Source organism: Rana temporaria, chromosome 3 (assembly GCF_905171775.1).
Source record: "Rana temporaria chromosome 3, aRanTem1.1, whole genome shotgun sequence".
NCBI lineage: Eukaryota > Metazoa > Chordata > Amphibia > Anura > Ranidae > Rana > Rana temporaria.
Window position 1 is genome coordinate 425395196 of NC_053491.1, and position 12752 is coordinate 425407947.

The following is a 12752-nucleotide window of genomic DNA, read 5'->3' on the forward strand; positions in this document are numbered from 1 at the left end:
TGTTGAATAATTGATCACAACAAAGCAATACAATTTGCAGAGAAAGCCATTATAGCATAGTCTTTACTTCCTGGCAATGCAATGTTCTTTCTTTAGTCTGACATTCTGTCCTTAAAGGAACTTTCATTAAAAAAAAAAATAATAATACACCCACATCTGACATTTCAGTATTTGGTAGATAACTGGAAGTGGATTGAACTTCTTTTTTTATCCCCTAGGAACTGATGCAGCAAAGGATCCGCAAAAATAAAATAAAAAGGTGCACTGGTATGACCATATATTATGGACTATATTATTTCCTATTTTTATTTCACCTGATTTTAAATTAGGAGTTGCTCCATCTTTCTAAAAACTAAGCATGCATGCAGACTGGGATGAGATACTAGAGGGGACCAAGACTGCATCACCTAAACTGTCAGATAGACTGACACAACTTTATATTGTTCACAGAGCCTACCTAACACCACTGAGACTGGCCAAATTCCAACGCATACCCGATCCAACCTGTCGTCTGTGTCAGTCCACGAGTGGCACATTTTACCATCTCATTTGGAGTTGTCCAAATATTCAGACTTACTGGACGCAAGTTGTCCGCTTTCTGCATGACAATATGGGGTCCCCTGTGGTGCTTGACCCTAAGCTGTGTATTCTGGGGCTGATTCCGGACGTAGAGGTGGATAAATATCACACAATTTTCATATTGGAAACCTTATTCTTAGCTCGAAAAGTAATTGCACATAGATGGATGCAGGTCCTGCCCCCCACTCTACCGATGTGGAAAAAGGCGGTTAATGATGCCTTGCCATTCAAGAAGCTGATCTACACACACAGGGGTGCCACGCAGAAGTTCTCCAAGGTTTGGGATAGATGGCTGGGGGACGGGGAGGCGTGTGTCTGATTGTTCCGTACCCGGAGGTTATATGAGTAAACAAAATGAGCATGCATTTCACCGTATGATACAGTATTGTTATTGACAAATATTGGTAAAAAGATGAGGGATGGACAGCCGCACTCCAAACCAAACAGGTTGTCTTTATTCAAATCAACAGCAAGAACACAGCAGATCACAGCAATAGGAACAGGAGAATACCGACGTTTCGCACTGACTTCAGTGCTTATTCATGGCCATGAATAAGCACTGAAGTCAGTGCGAAACGTCGGTATTCTCCTGTTCCTATTGCTGTGATCTGCTGTGTTCTTGCTGTTGATTTGAATAAAGACAACCTGTTTGGTTTGGAGTGCGGCTGTCCATCCCTCATCTTTTTACCAATATTTGCCTTAGTGCATTGCCTGCACCCTTGGAGTCCTATATATTTTTGAAACGACCCTACAATAGACCTACCTTGAGCGGTGATCTTCTCTCTCATTGTTATTGACAAATGTGATTGATCTGTCTTGTATTATGTGCTTTGAATAAATAAAGTTGTTTTTTCCAAGTAAAAAAAAAAAAAAACTAAGCATGCAATATTTCCTTCTCCCCGATCCCCTCCCCATGACTTTACCATTGAGATCAATGGTACAACCATTGGTCCTCCACACAAGCCAAGGTGCAGGGTGTAATCCTGGACTCTGACCTCTCCTTCAGCCCCCACATCCAATCGCTGGCTTTATCTTTCCACCTTAACCTCCGCTACATCTCCCCATTATGAATGCTGCTAGACCAATACACCATATTTACCGATCCATGACTGCGGCTCCTGTCTGCCAATCTCTTCACTGGCTTTCCCTACTTCATCTTATATATTCAAAATGTTAACCACAACATACAAGGACATCCCACAACATCGCCCCCAGCTACATCACCAACCTCATCTGCAGATATTGCCCAAATTGTCCTCTCAAGACCTCCTGCTCTCTAGCTCCCTTGTCCCCTCCAGGACTTCTCCAGAGCCTCCCCCATCCTCTGGAACTCCCTGCCCCAGTAGGTCCGGTCAGCCCCTACCATGTACACCTTTATGTGATCCCTAAAACCGTACTTATTTAGGAAAGCCTACTCTGCCTCCACCTAAGGACTATACCCGGAGTCACCTCCATCAGATTATCCCCTCCGCAGCGATTACCTTTTGTGCCACCTCCCCCTCCCACGAGCAGAGATCTCCTATTCCTTCTCTATTGAACTGTATTGTAATTGTACTGCCCCCCCTCTACATTGGAAAGCGCTGCACAAACTGTTGGCGCTATATAAATCCTGTATAATAATATTTACACGCAACCCAAGCTGTCCAGCAAAATGAGAGTGCCAGGGGTTTGGACAAAGTATAAAATTGCAGGTGTATTTACAGCAGTCACTATTTGTCACAACAGTGGTCCTTTAACCACTTCTAGACCGTTCCCCATCGTTATACGTCGGTACTTTGGTGTTAAATACCGGGGTTATGGCAGCATATAGCTGCCATAATATCACTGGAGCGGTGCGCTAGCAGGACGATAAAAAAAAGTCCTGGTAGCAGCATCTTTGGAGCAGTGAAGGAGCAGTGTGTATACCGCTCCTGCCCATTGAAATCAATGGGCACCGCAGCTATACCGCTGGCAAAGTGCCTCTGAAGAGGCTCTTTGCAGTGGTTTTAACACTTTCTCGGCCGCTAGTTGAGGGGGGTAAATGTGCCCTGCTAGCAGCCGAAAAGCGCAGCGAAATTAACGGTAAATCGCCGCTAATAAGAGCAAAAAAAAAAAAATTATATACATTATATGTTGCAGTTTGTCACTAGAGTGAACACAGCAGTTTGTTTTTTCTGAATCCTCCATGTAACATATTTTATTACCGGTACTTGTTGGTGTTGACAATTCTTCTTTTAAATTCCAACTGAATTTAAGTTTAAGGGCAGGTTCACACCACAAAACGCACTCTAGATCCGTTCCAGATGCGTTTCTGCATGCACAATTTTAATGTTTGTTTTTTTTGGGGCGTTTTACTGAGTTCCAGTCCAGTCTAGTGCACGAAAAACAGAGCAGGTTCTACTTTTTTTTCTGGAACTGGTCGCACTGGTGTAAATTATGCAATTGGAAACCATACACCATACTTTCCATGTGTATTTGATGCAGAAAAAAAAAATGCACTGGGCTGCAGGTGGTATGAGCTGGCCCTAAATCCACTAAATACATTCTAGGTGCATTAAAACAAAAAGGTAGGCAAAGTCCTACAGTTTGTTTTCTTTAAAAAAGCAGCCACAGCCAAGGTAGGAAAACCTGCCTCTTAGCATGCTGCAGAGAAGGACCCTTTCTCTGCTGTATGAAAGCAGCAATCTCTCTGCAAAGGTCATACATGCCCCATTCGAAATAAGGGTTTGTTCTCTTTCATCAGCAAGGAGTGTGAGCTTAACAGAGTGCAGAGCTATTGGTCTAACTCAGCAGAGGGTGTATGGGACCTCTGCAGACAGACCACTGCTTCTAGACGAGAGTAAGGGTTCTTCTGAGACATTTTGGCAGGGGGAGGCTTCTCTACTCAGGCTGTGGCTGCATTCCAAATAAAACAAACAGTAAGACTTTGAACTTTTTGTTTTCTAATGCATCTAGAATGTATTTGCCTGAATTGAACAGAAACTACAAGTGGACTTTAGCCCTGGTTCGCACTGGTGTGGCTTTGAAATCGCCCTACTTCAGTGTGGTTTCAGAAACACAGATCAGTGCAAATTGCGCATCCGATTTCATTGTGCTTGTGACTTAGTTTATCAGAAGTCTATGCAGGTCAGGCCGCGTACACACGGCCGAGAAACTCGACGGGCAAAACACATAGTTTTGCTCGTCGAGTTCCTTGTTCGGCTGTCAGAAAACTCGTCGAGCCAAATGTACCCATTGCCCAACGAGGAAATAGAGAACATGCTCTCTTTTTGGCTCGACGAGTTTCCCGACGGGTTTCTCGGCAAAAAGTGTACACACGACCGGTTTTCTTGGCAGAATACGTCTCCCATCGAGTTTCTTGCTGAATTCTGCCGAGAAAACCGGTCGTGTGTACGAGGCCTCACTGTAGAAATGCAGGAACCTTTTTTATAGTTGCTGTGACATGAGTTGCGGCAATTTAAACAGTTCCATTGCCGACAATGGGGTGCAATTTGAAACTTTTAAATTGCATGACAAATTGCACCAGGGTGTGAACGGGGGCTTAAAGAGAGAAAGATAGGGGATCTATTCAAGGAAGGGGTGGCATGAATTGCAACAATGTGGATGTTTCCAGCTACTCAAATCATTTACAGAAGAAAGATAATAGAGCATAGACAACGGCAGCAGTAAACGGGTAAACTGAATTGTCCTTGTTGAACCTTTTATATATCTATTTTAAGGAAAAGTCAAACCCCTGAAATAATAAACTGCACATAAATGCCATTTCACGAGTATCTGAAAAATAGTCACGGTTATAGACTTACCCGCAAAAGCTGGGTCATACTTGGCGCATGCTGATGATCTCCCTCCTGCCCCATGTCAGGACCGGACACCCCGCATTCCATCGGCTCCGTCTTCACATTCTCCATACGGTAGATTAGGTGATGAGACTTGGAGGAAGACTCCATGGGTTCAATACCATAACTCCCACTCTTCAGGTGCAGTAGGCCTCTGTGACACAATAAAGGATATAAGATATCTGGACACCAGATGGCCATTTTGATTCAAAATTTCTGCAACACTGTCTGCATGCCTCCTCCTCCTCCTCCTCCCAGAAGCACCCTGGGCAACCACACAACCATGAAACACATCTACAGTATAGGCACCAAAATGGCCAACACCACACACCCATTACCCATCTTCTCTGTAAAACATAGTGCCCCCCACATGCACGATACCTGCATCACCCGTTCAACAATTTTACATACAAAAGGCTCCATTCACAAAGCCAACACACCAGGGTAAGGATCTTCATTGACTTATTCTCCACTAAGGCAGACCATAGACAGTGCGACTGGAAATTCACACGATTCCCCCATCAACACAGACAGTGTTGACAGGGGAATCCCTCCTGCCAAGCAATTGTCTTCTCCCGGCAAGGGGGCAGGAGCGGGCAGGGAAAGCTGTTCCTGCCAGGAGAAGGCAGTGATTATCGCTAGCGGGTAAAGCAGCCACAATAATTGCTAGAGAATCCAGCAGCCTGGCTGTACCCAAGTTGATCAATCGATCAAGTTGGTACATTCAGCCTGCCTATTAATGGTTTGAATTACGGCTGGTTCCTTTTTGAATTGGCTGAGATTCGAACCATGTAAGTCCAATGAGATTTTAAAATAATCTCCGAGTTAACATGGAACTAAACCCTACTTTCCGTGAATGTAACTGTCATATTTGCTCATGCACTCAACCAAACTGTCAAACATTTGAATGGCTGGTGTCATAACTGACCACATGTGCAGCACCATGGCAGTTGAAGATCAAAGGGGTCAAAATGGCAGCTTCCTTGGCTGAAAACAACAGGAGAGTTAAGTTCTCTTTTAAAGCAGAAGTATGCGCACTTGTTTACAAAAACACTGACAGATTTTCTATTACAGAAATGCTTCTCCCTGCCGTCAGTATTTTTGCGCACTGAGTCAGGCATGTGAAGCCCAGTGTACAGTCTTATTATAGTTCTACGCCAGGATGAACTAACTCCTGTGCACATACGTGGAGGTCATTCCAGACCGGCCAATCAGGATGGCTGAAGACTCTGTACCTGGAAGAGAACCAGTTGAAGATGAAGGTGCCAACCATGGAGGAGAGCACAAGCATCGGGGCACTGGAAGGGTGCAGCTCTGTATGCATGCATGGGAGTTATATCATCCAGCCAATCCAGATGGCCAAAAGACTCTGTACCCGGAAGGGAAGAGATCAGGGCTGGACTGGGACAGAAATTTGGCCCTGGACTTCATCCAGACTGGCCCACTTTGAAAGGTCTCTGCCATGGCGGCCGGACAACTCCCGCACCCCCCCCCCCCCTGGCACCCAAGCCCCCTCTCCCCCTTCACTAGCCACTAGCTGTTCTATTTATTAGAGTAGAACGGCTGGTACTGGTACTCTTATAAGGCAGTACCAGTGGGGGAAGCTTAGGCAGAAGTGAGAAACTCCAAGGCCATAGCTGTTGAGTCAGCTGTCATGCTCCTCTGTCGTCCCCCCTGCTCCTCTGCTCCTCCCCCTGCTTTTTTGTTCCCCCCAAGTGAGTGCTGTGGGGAGGGAGAGGAGGTGAGCGATGCGGGGAGGGAGAGACAGAGGAGGGGAGGCGGTCCCCTGTCACTGAAGCCGGCCCACTGAGCCATCGGCCCACCGGGAAACTCCCTGTAGTCCCAATGGCCAGTCCATCCCTGGAAGAGATGAATGTGCCAGCCATGGGGGAGAGCATGGGCATCACAGAACTGAAAGTGGTCGCTTTTCTTGGTAGGTGTATACTTCATGTATACCGTTATATTAAAGCAAAAAGCTCCTGGGGGTTCAAAATTCAGCATTTCCTGTGGCTGTTTACTTCTGCTTTAAAGCCTTGGGGATGGAGCCTGAATCCCAATAAGGGGCTCATGTTTAGCCTTGCCTGACGATGTAATGTAATTCCTAAAAATTCCCCTATGTCTTTTTACCATTATACTAGGAGATACAATTGTTATCAGCATAGCTAATACAATAAAAATAATAGCACAGCTTTAGCCAATAAAACCCACAGAAAAAATAAATAAATAAAAGATGGCTACCGGAGGCCTGAACAGGTACTGATCGCTACCCGAGAGTCTGGATCTCCTTCTGCATATCCTTGATAGTGGCATTGATCCTGAAATAAATGAAACAAAATTATTATGAATCAAAATAGAGTTTCAATCAGGGAGAGGTAGTCTGAAAGCAAGCTACTTCATTTTTACCTTCAGGTAAGCTTATAATAAAGAGAAAAAATAAATACAAAGTCCATATATGGACTTTGCATTCATGACCACAAACAATGTAATAATAAATCAATAGCAGTGTCCATCATCCATCACCAAAAACCACAGTGAATACACCACCAGCTGAAGACACTGCTTACCAGCTCTTGTGGACCCCTTATTATAGGGGGTCGGGGTACGCCTGTGGCTTTAAACCCAGCTGGGGCCTTTCTCCTCATCACAGGGCTTCTCCACACTTCCGATATCACTCAGTAAGTTGGTTAATAGGTAGGCACCAATAGGAGATCAAAGGCTCCACACAGTGTAAAATCCTGCAGTCTCTCCCCCTCTCTGCTTATAATAAAGCTACCTGTAGGTAAAATGAATATCTTCTAAAAGAGCACCGTTTAGGAGTTATTTGGCAGCCGGTGACATCACTGGCACAAGGCATGGCATACGCATACTCAGGGCCGCCATCAGGAATTATGGGGCCCCGTACACAGCTTCAGGCATGGGCCCCTGGAGCAGAGAACCGGGGGGGGGGGTGCTGCCGTCTCAAATTGAGAAACGGGGGGGCTGCGAATTGATTGAGAAGGGGGGGTGCCGCCATTAAGAAACGGGGGGGGGGGGTCTGAATTAATAAGGGGGGGACCTCTGGGCCCTTAAAAAATATATATATATATATATATATATATATATATATATATATATATATATATATATATATATATATATATATTATAAATATAATTAAAAAAAAAGGGGGGGTTGCCATCCGGGCCCCTTACAGCCTGTACAGCCCTGATGGCGGCCCTGCGCATACTGTTCCTTCAGGGCCCTGTGCTATGGAAGTGATGTCATTGCGGCTTCGACATTCAAGCGGCCGGAGCCTGTGAACCCGGCAGGAAGACTTTGTGAAGATGGAAGTCTCTGCAGCACCCCTGGAGCCCTTTCATAATGTGCTAGCGTGCGATGCATACTAGCACAGTACGGCTTTACCTTGCATGAGGAAATACATATTTTTTTTTTAATACATTTTCTAAACTTTACTACTGCTTTAAAGTGTTACTAAACCCAGGACCCTGCATTCACTATATCTGGTCTCCCACAGTACACATAACATGGAAATGCAATTATTTTAGTAAATATAAACTGCTAAATACTTTTTCTCATTAGCAGTATCAGTATCTGGTTAAAGTTTGTAGGAGGAGTTTTCATTCTCTTTTGACTGTCCTATGAGGCTGCATGACCCCTGACCCTCTGTTTGGACAGTGCTGATTGGCTGTGTGCCGATCACATGCACCCTCGCAAAAAAAAAACAACGCTCTAGCAATACGCACCAAACTTAGCATGCGCAGAGTGCCCCCTAGCCTGTGTACTATCAGGAGATGGATTGGGGACAGTGGAAGAAGGGGAGGATCAACGAAGACAGGATCAAACAGCCTTTTTAGACAGTACAGGGGATTAACCCATGGAGGATTGGCGTGCCGCTCAGGCTCGTTTGACAATCTGAGGGGTAATGTGAATGCTTCTGAAACAGTGCCGTGGAGCTTTTCCCAGCTCCTGTAGTCACTAGAGAAAGGAAGGAGAGGAAATCCCCGGTGCCGCACAACCACGGGTTGTGTGATGGTGAAAGAGACAACCTCAGCCTGAGCTCCCACCAGGCCATGCCCCCAATGCGGCCCACCAGAGCCTCCTTCCTCCAGAGGATTAACCCCTTAAGTCCAACAGTGAGTATAAACAAGCATGCTTTTCTGCACAGACTGATTTTACTGTTGTGGGTTTAGCAACAATAATGGCCCGTACACACGATGCATTCTAGTAGCATATGAAAAATGGAGAGGTTAATAAAGTTACAACATTTTTTTGATGTGGACACCTCTATGCACAGCAGATTATAAAGCAGCATGCCCAGACCGATGAATTCTGCATTTTATTACATTATCAGTGACATTTTATCCAATTATTGAAGAGCTGCATGCATAAGAGCTTATTTGTTTGTCACTCATCACTTTTACCAGAAACAAGTTATTAAACCAGCACCCAAACGTTTTTTTTTTTTTACCAGAGATGTTTGCACCCAAAAGATTTACAACAGCTCCAAACAAACACATTATTATAGGTTTATTGATATCGTAATAATTGCTACGTGACTTTGGAGTGCTGCCAGTAATGACAATGCAGTGTACAGGCTTGCAGCCACAACATCACTGCATAGAAATCAGACCTGACTAATGCACTGAACACTAGAGGGCGATCTAAGCTTCCAACGTCCTCACATCTGCTAGTCTGGACTACAGTGATATAGCAACACATCTAAATAGAAACAATACAGCAAGTCTTGTACAACATAAGAGTACATCTAAAAAAATAAAAAATTACTGTAAATCATCAAATCGCCCATTCCAATCAAAATCTGTATGAGGCACAATTAAAAATATCATCACATTCTGAAAAAAAATGTATTACCTACACACAGGTGACGTAGTCTGGAGTATACACTGATCGGTCATAACGTGGCCACTGACAAGTAAAGTGAATAATATTGATTATCTTGTTACAATGGCATCTGAAATTGAGTGGGATATATTAGGCAGCAAGAGAGCATGTTGTCTCTAAAGCGGATGTGTTGAAAGGAGAGAAAAGATAAAAAAATGGGCAAACCTAAGGATTTGAGGGATTTTGACAAGGGCCAAACTGCAATGGTTATACAATCTGGCCAGGGCAATTCCAAAACTGCACTTCTTGTGGGATGTTCCCAGTCTGCAGAACCTACCAGAAGTGGTCCAAGTAAGGAAAAGCAGTGACAAGGCCATGGGTGGCCAAGGGTCATTGATGCATGTGGGGAGCAAAGGCTGGCCTGTGTAGTCTGAACCACTAGAGGCCCGCGTTATAGCCGAATGACGGCCACAGCGCGGACCTGAAAATCCGGGAGGCTGTCTTCCCCTGCAGGGCGCGCGCTGTAATAACCGAGTCACTGAGACTTAGGTGATCACAGATCCGTGTAAGGGGCCGGCCCTGGCCCCTTACTATGTGATCAGCTGGCAGCCAATGACAGCTGATCACATGATGTAAACAAAGGATCAGTAATCACCGGCTTGTGTACAAGGGACATCGCTCCCGAAGAGGAAGAGGCAATTCTGCCTCATCTGTGCCCACCTGCCAGTGCCACCTGTGCCAGTGCCCACAGTGCCACCTATCAATGCCAACAAGTGGTGCCAATCAGTGCCACCTAGTAATGCTTCCTACCAGTGCCCATTATTGCCACCCATCAGTGCCCATCACTGCCACCTATCAGTGCCCACCAGTGCCACCTATTAATGCCCTTCAGTGTCACCCATCAGTGCCGCCTATCGGTACCCATCAATGCAGCCCATCGGTGCCCATCAATACAGCCCATGAGTAGGCCGATATGTATGTTCATCTACATATTTTGGGTAAAAAAACAAAAAAAAAACGCAATAAGCGTATATTGATTGGTTTGCGCAAAAGTTATAGCATCTACAAAATAGAGGTAGTTTTATGGCATTTTTATTATCATTTTTTTTGTTTGTTTTTTATGGCGGAGATCTGCGATTTTTATTTTGACTGTGACAATATGGCTGACACATCGGACACTTTTGGCGCCATTTTGGGACCATTCACATTTATACAGCGATCAGTGCTATAAAAATGAACTGATTACTGTGTAAATGTGACTGGCAGTGAAAGGGGTTAACCAGTAGGGGGCACTGAAAGGGTTAAGTGTGTCCTAGGGAGTGATTCTAACTATTAGGGGCCGTGGCTTACTGTGACACATCACTGATCGCTGCTCCCGATGAGAGGGAGCAGACGATCAGTACTGTGTTACTTGGCAGAATAGGGAGATGTCTTGTTTACAAAGACATCCCCCCGCTCTGCTGTTCCGTGACCCGATTCGTGGGATACTGGCAGACATCGAGTCACGGTCATGTAGACCACCGCCGTCTATTTCTAGGCCTCATTCATGCTGGCATTCTTGTGTTTAGCTTTTACCACAAGAGTGTAAGAATTAATGAGGCAGGAGAAACGATATCGGTCACCACACACAGCTCACTTCCCATTACCCGTGCAATCATGAAGGCCTCATTCACACGCATGTCTGCAGGCATGAAAGTATACCAAGAGTAAAAAACATGGTGGTTCCCCATGCTAAGGGAGCTGTAAGTAGGGAGTACAGCCGGGCATACAAGTAAAAGGCTGAACACTTCTTTACTCATAGAAACACCAATGCTTCTGTGCACCAGTGTTGATCCATGCATGTTTAACACTTCTAAAAACATGAATATTTTCTGCTTTCTGGGTCATTGTTTTACTGTCTGCATTTAGATGTTCCTTCTTTAAGGCAGGTTTAGCCGCATTTACATGCATTTCGATTATTTTATAGTCTAATCAAATCCTAGAGAGGTCTGCACTCCTGGCTCCTGCATTATATGTGGAAGACAACTGAAGTCAAAGGTCCCCACCCATGTTCAGTGATTGTTATTTTAATTTAACTTAGATGGCCTCTAAGCCATTTATGCCAAACTTTTTCTGACAATCATTCCCTAAAGAAGTGGCTTATGGAAGCTAAAAAAAAAAAAAAATCTTCAACATCACGGAACAAGTCCAGTTGAATGTGACCAAGTATTTCTATCACCATATCTCAGATAAACGAAAACCTTCACAGAGAGCTTCCACAAAAGCCTTTGGCAAGTGGGAAGAATCAGGTTGTAATATGTGAGGTAAGTTTTAGGACCTGGTGTTGCTTAACTTATTACCATTTGGCATATCTCAGACCAAAAAAAAAAAAAAAGAGGAAAAATTGTCCCTCCAAATGTAGCGCTCACCCCCGAAGGAGCCGCTGGTTATAGATTGGGATGGCGTGTTACCTCTGTGAGCGTCTAGGGTAGATGATGAGAGCAGCAAAGATGGAATGTCGAAACAGCAGGTGTCTTTTCTTGTGCTTTATTTTACCCAACACGGTAAACAATAAACTTGAGGTAGATAGCAGAGATGTATGAGGAGAAGAAATAACAGATTCAGGCCCAATAGTACAGAAGCAGTCCTGTTCCAACGATACTTTACTTTCGTCGCCACTCCAGCCGGAGTGGGTATAGTGTACCTGGACAGGCCTCTCACACCGACCTGGCAGCCAGGGTATCACTCGGAACTTTGAGAGGAACAGGTCTCTGCCACAGACCTGGCCTCAGAACTTAGGTTATGGAGACTGTTCTCCTCAGTAAACTTCTTCTTGCCTAAATCTTTCTCAGGTAGTTTCAATTGGGTTAGCGACTGACAGGTGGCCAACATCCACCCCCTCAGTGTCCGGTTACCTCGATCCCCGGTGGATTGTCTAGGCCCTGTTGGACCGCCAGCCTCTCATTGGCGCTCCTCAGACGGACTCCTCACCGAACAGATATCTTGCTTGGGATCTCCTCAGAGTTGGGGCCCAGTCGATTACTGGAGCCCCGCCACAGCTTTAAATGTTCCGGGCCAACATGGTCCCGGAACCAGGAACACCGTGTGGCACGCGCACCCCGGCCTGGTAGGCCATATCGCCGGGGGCCGCGATGTGTGGTCACCCTGAAGGTGGGCACCACACCATGAACAAGAACCCCGCCCAATCGCGTCTGCTCCAGAAGTACACTCTCCCAGCATGCCCTGCAAGGGAAAAACCCTCCTGATTGGCTGCTGGCAAGAGAGACCCTAGCCTGGCCTACACTGGCGCCACCTGTCGCTCCGGGGTGGTACAACACCGCAGCAACAACAAAATTAGCCCACAGTACAGCCCAGCTGAAACAGAGACCCAATTTAACAAATCAACTGGATGAGAGCTAACTAACTCTCTCATCCCCCTTAAATTTAGAATTGCACCTGTACCTGAAAGTACACAGGCGCTACACAAATATAGGACAACAGGAGCTACAAAGTTAGGCCATTCATAATGGCCAATTC

The 12752-nt window shown here is 45.4% G+C and overlaps 1 protein-coding gene across 1 annotated transcript in view; it reads right to left on the minus strand.

Moving 5' to 3' along the window:
• The window catches only part of ADAM9 (ADAM metallopeptidase domain 9), a 159569-nt gene that overhangs the window by 57266 nt on the left and 89551 nt on the right, over positions 1 to 12752 (minus strand). Inside the window, exons 5-6 of the mRNA XM_040346239.1 lie at positions 6633 to 6709; positions 4362 to 4548 (exon numbers count right to left, since the gene is read on the minus strand). Coding sequence (XP_040202173.1) covers positions 4362 to 4548; positions 6633 to 6709 — 264 coding nt within the window. The remainder of the gene's footprint in view (positions 1 to 4361; positions 4549 to 6632; positions 6710 to 12752) is intronic.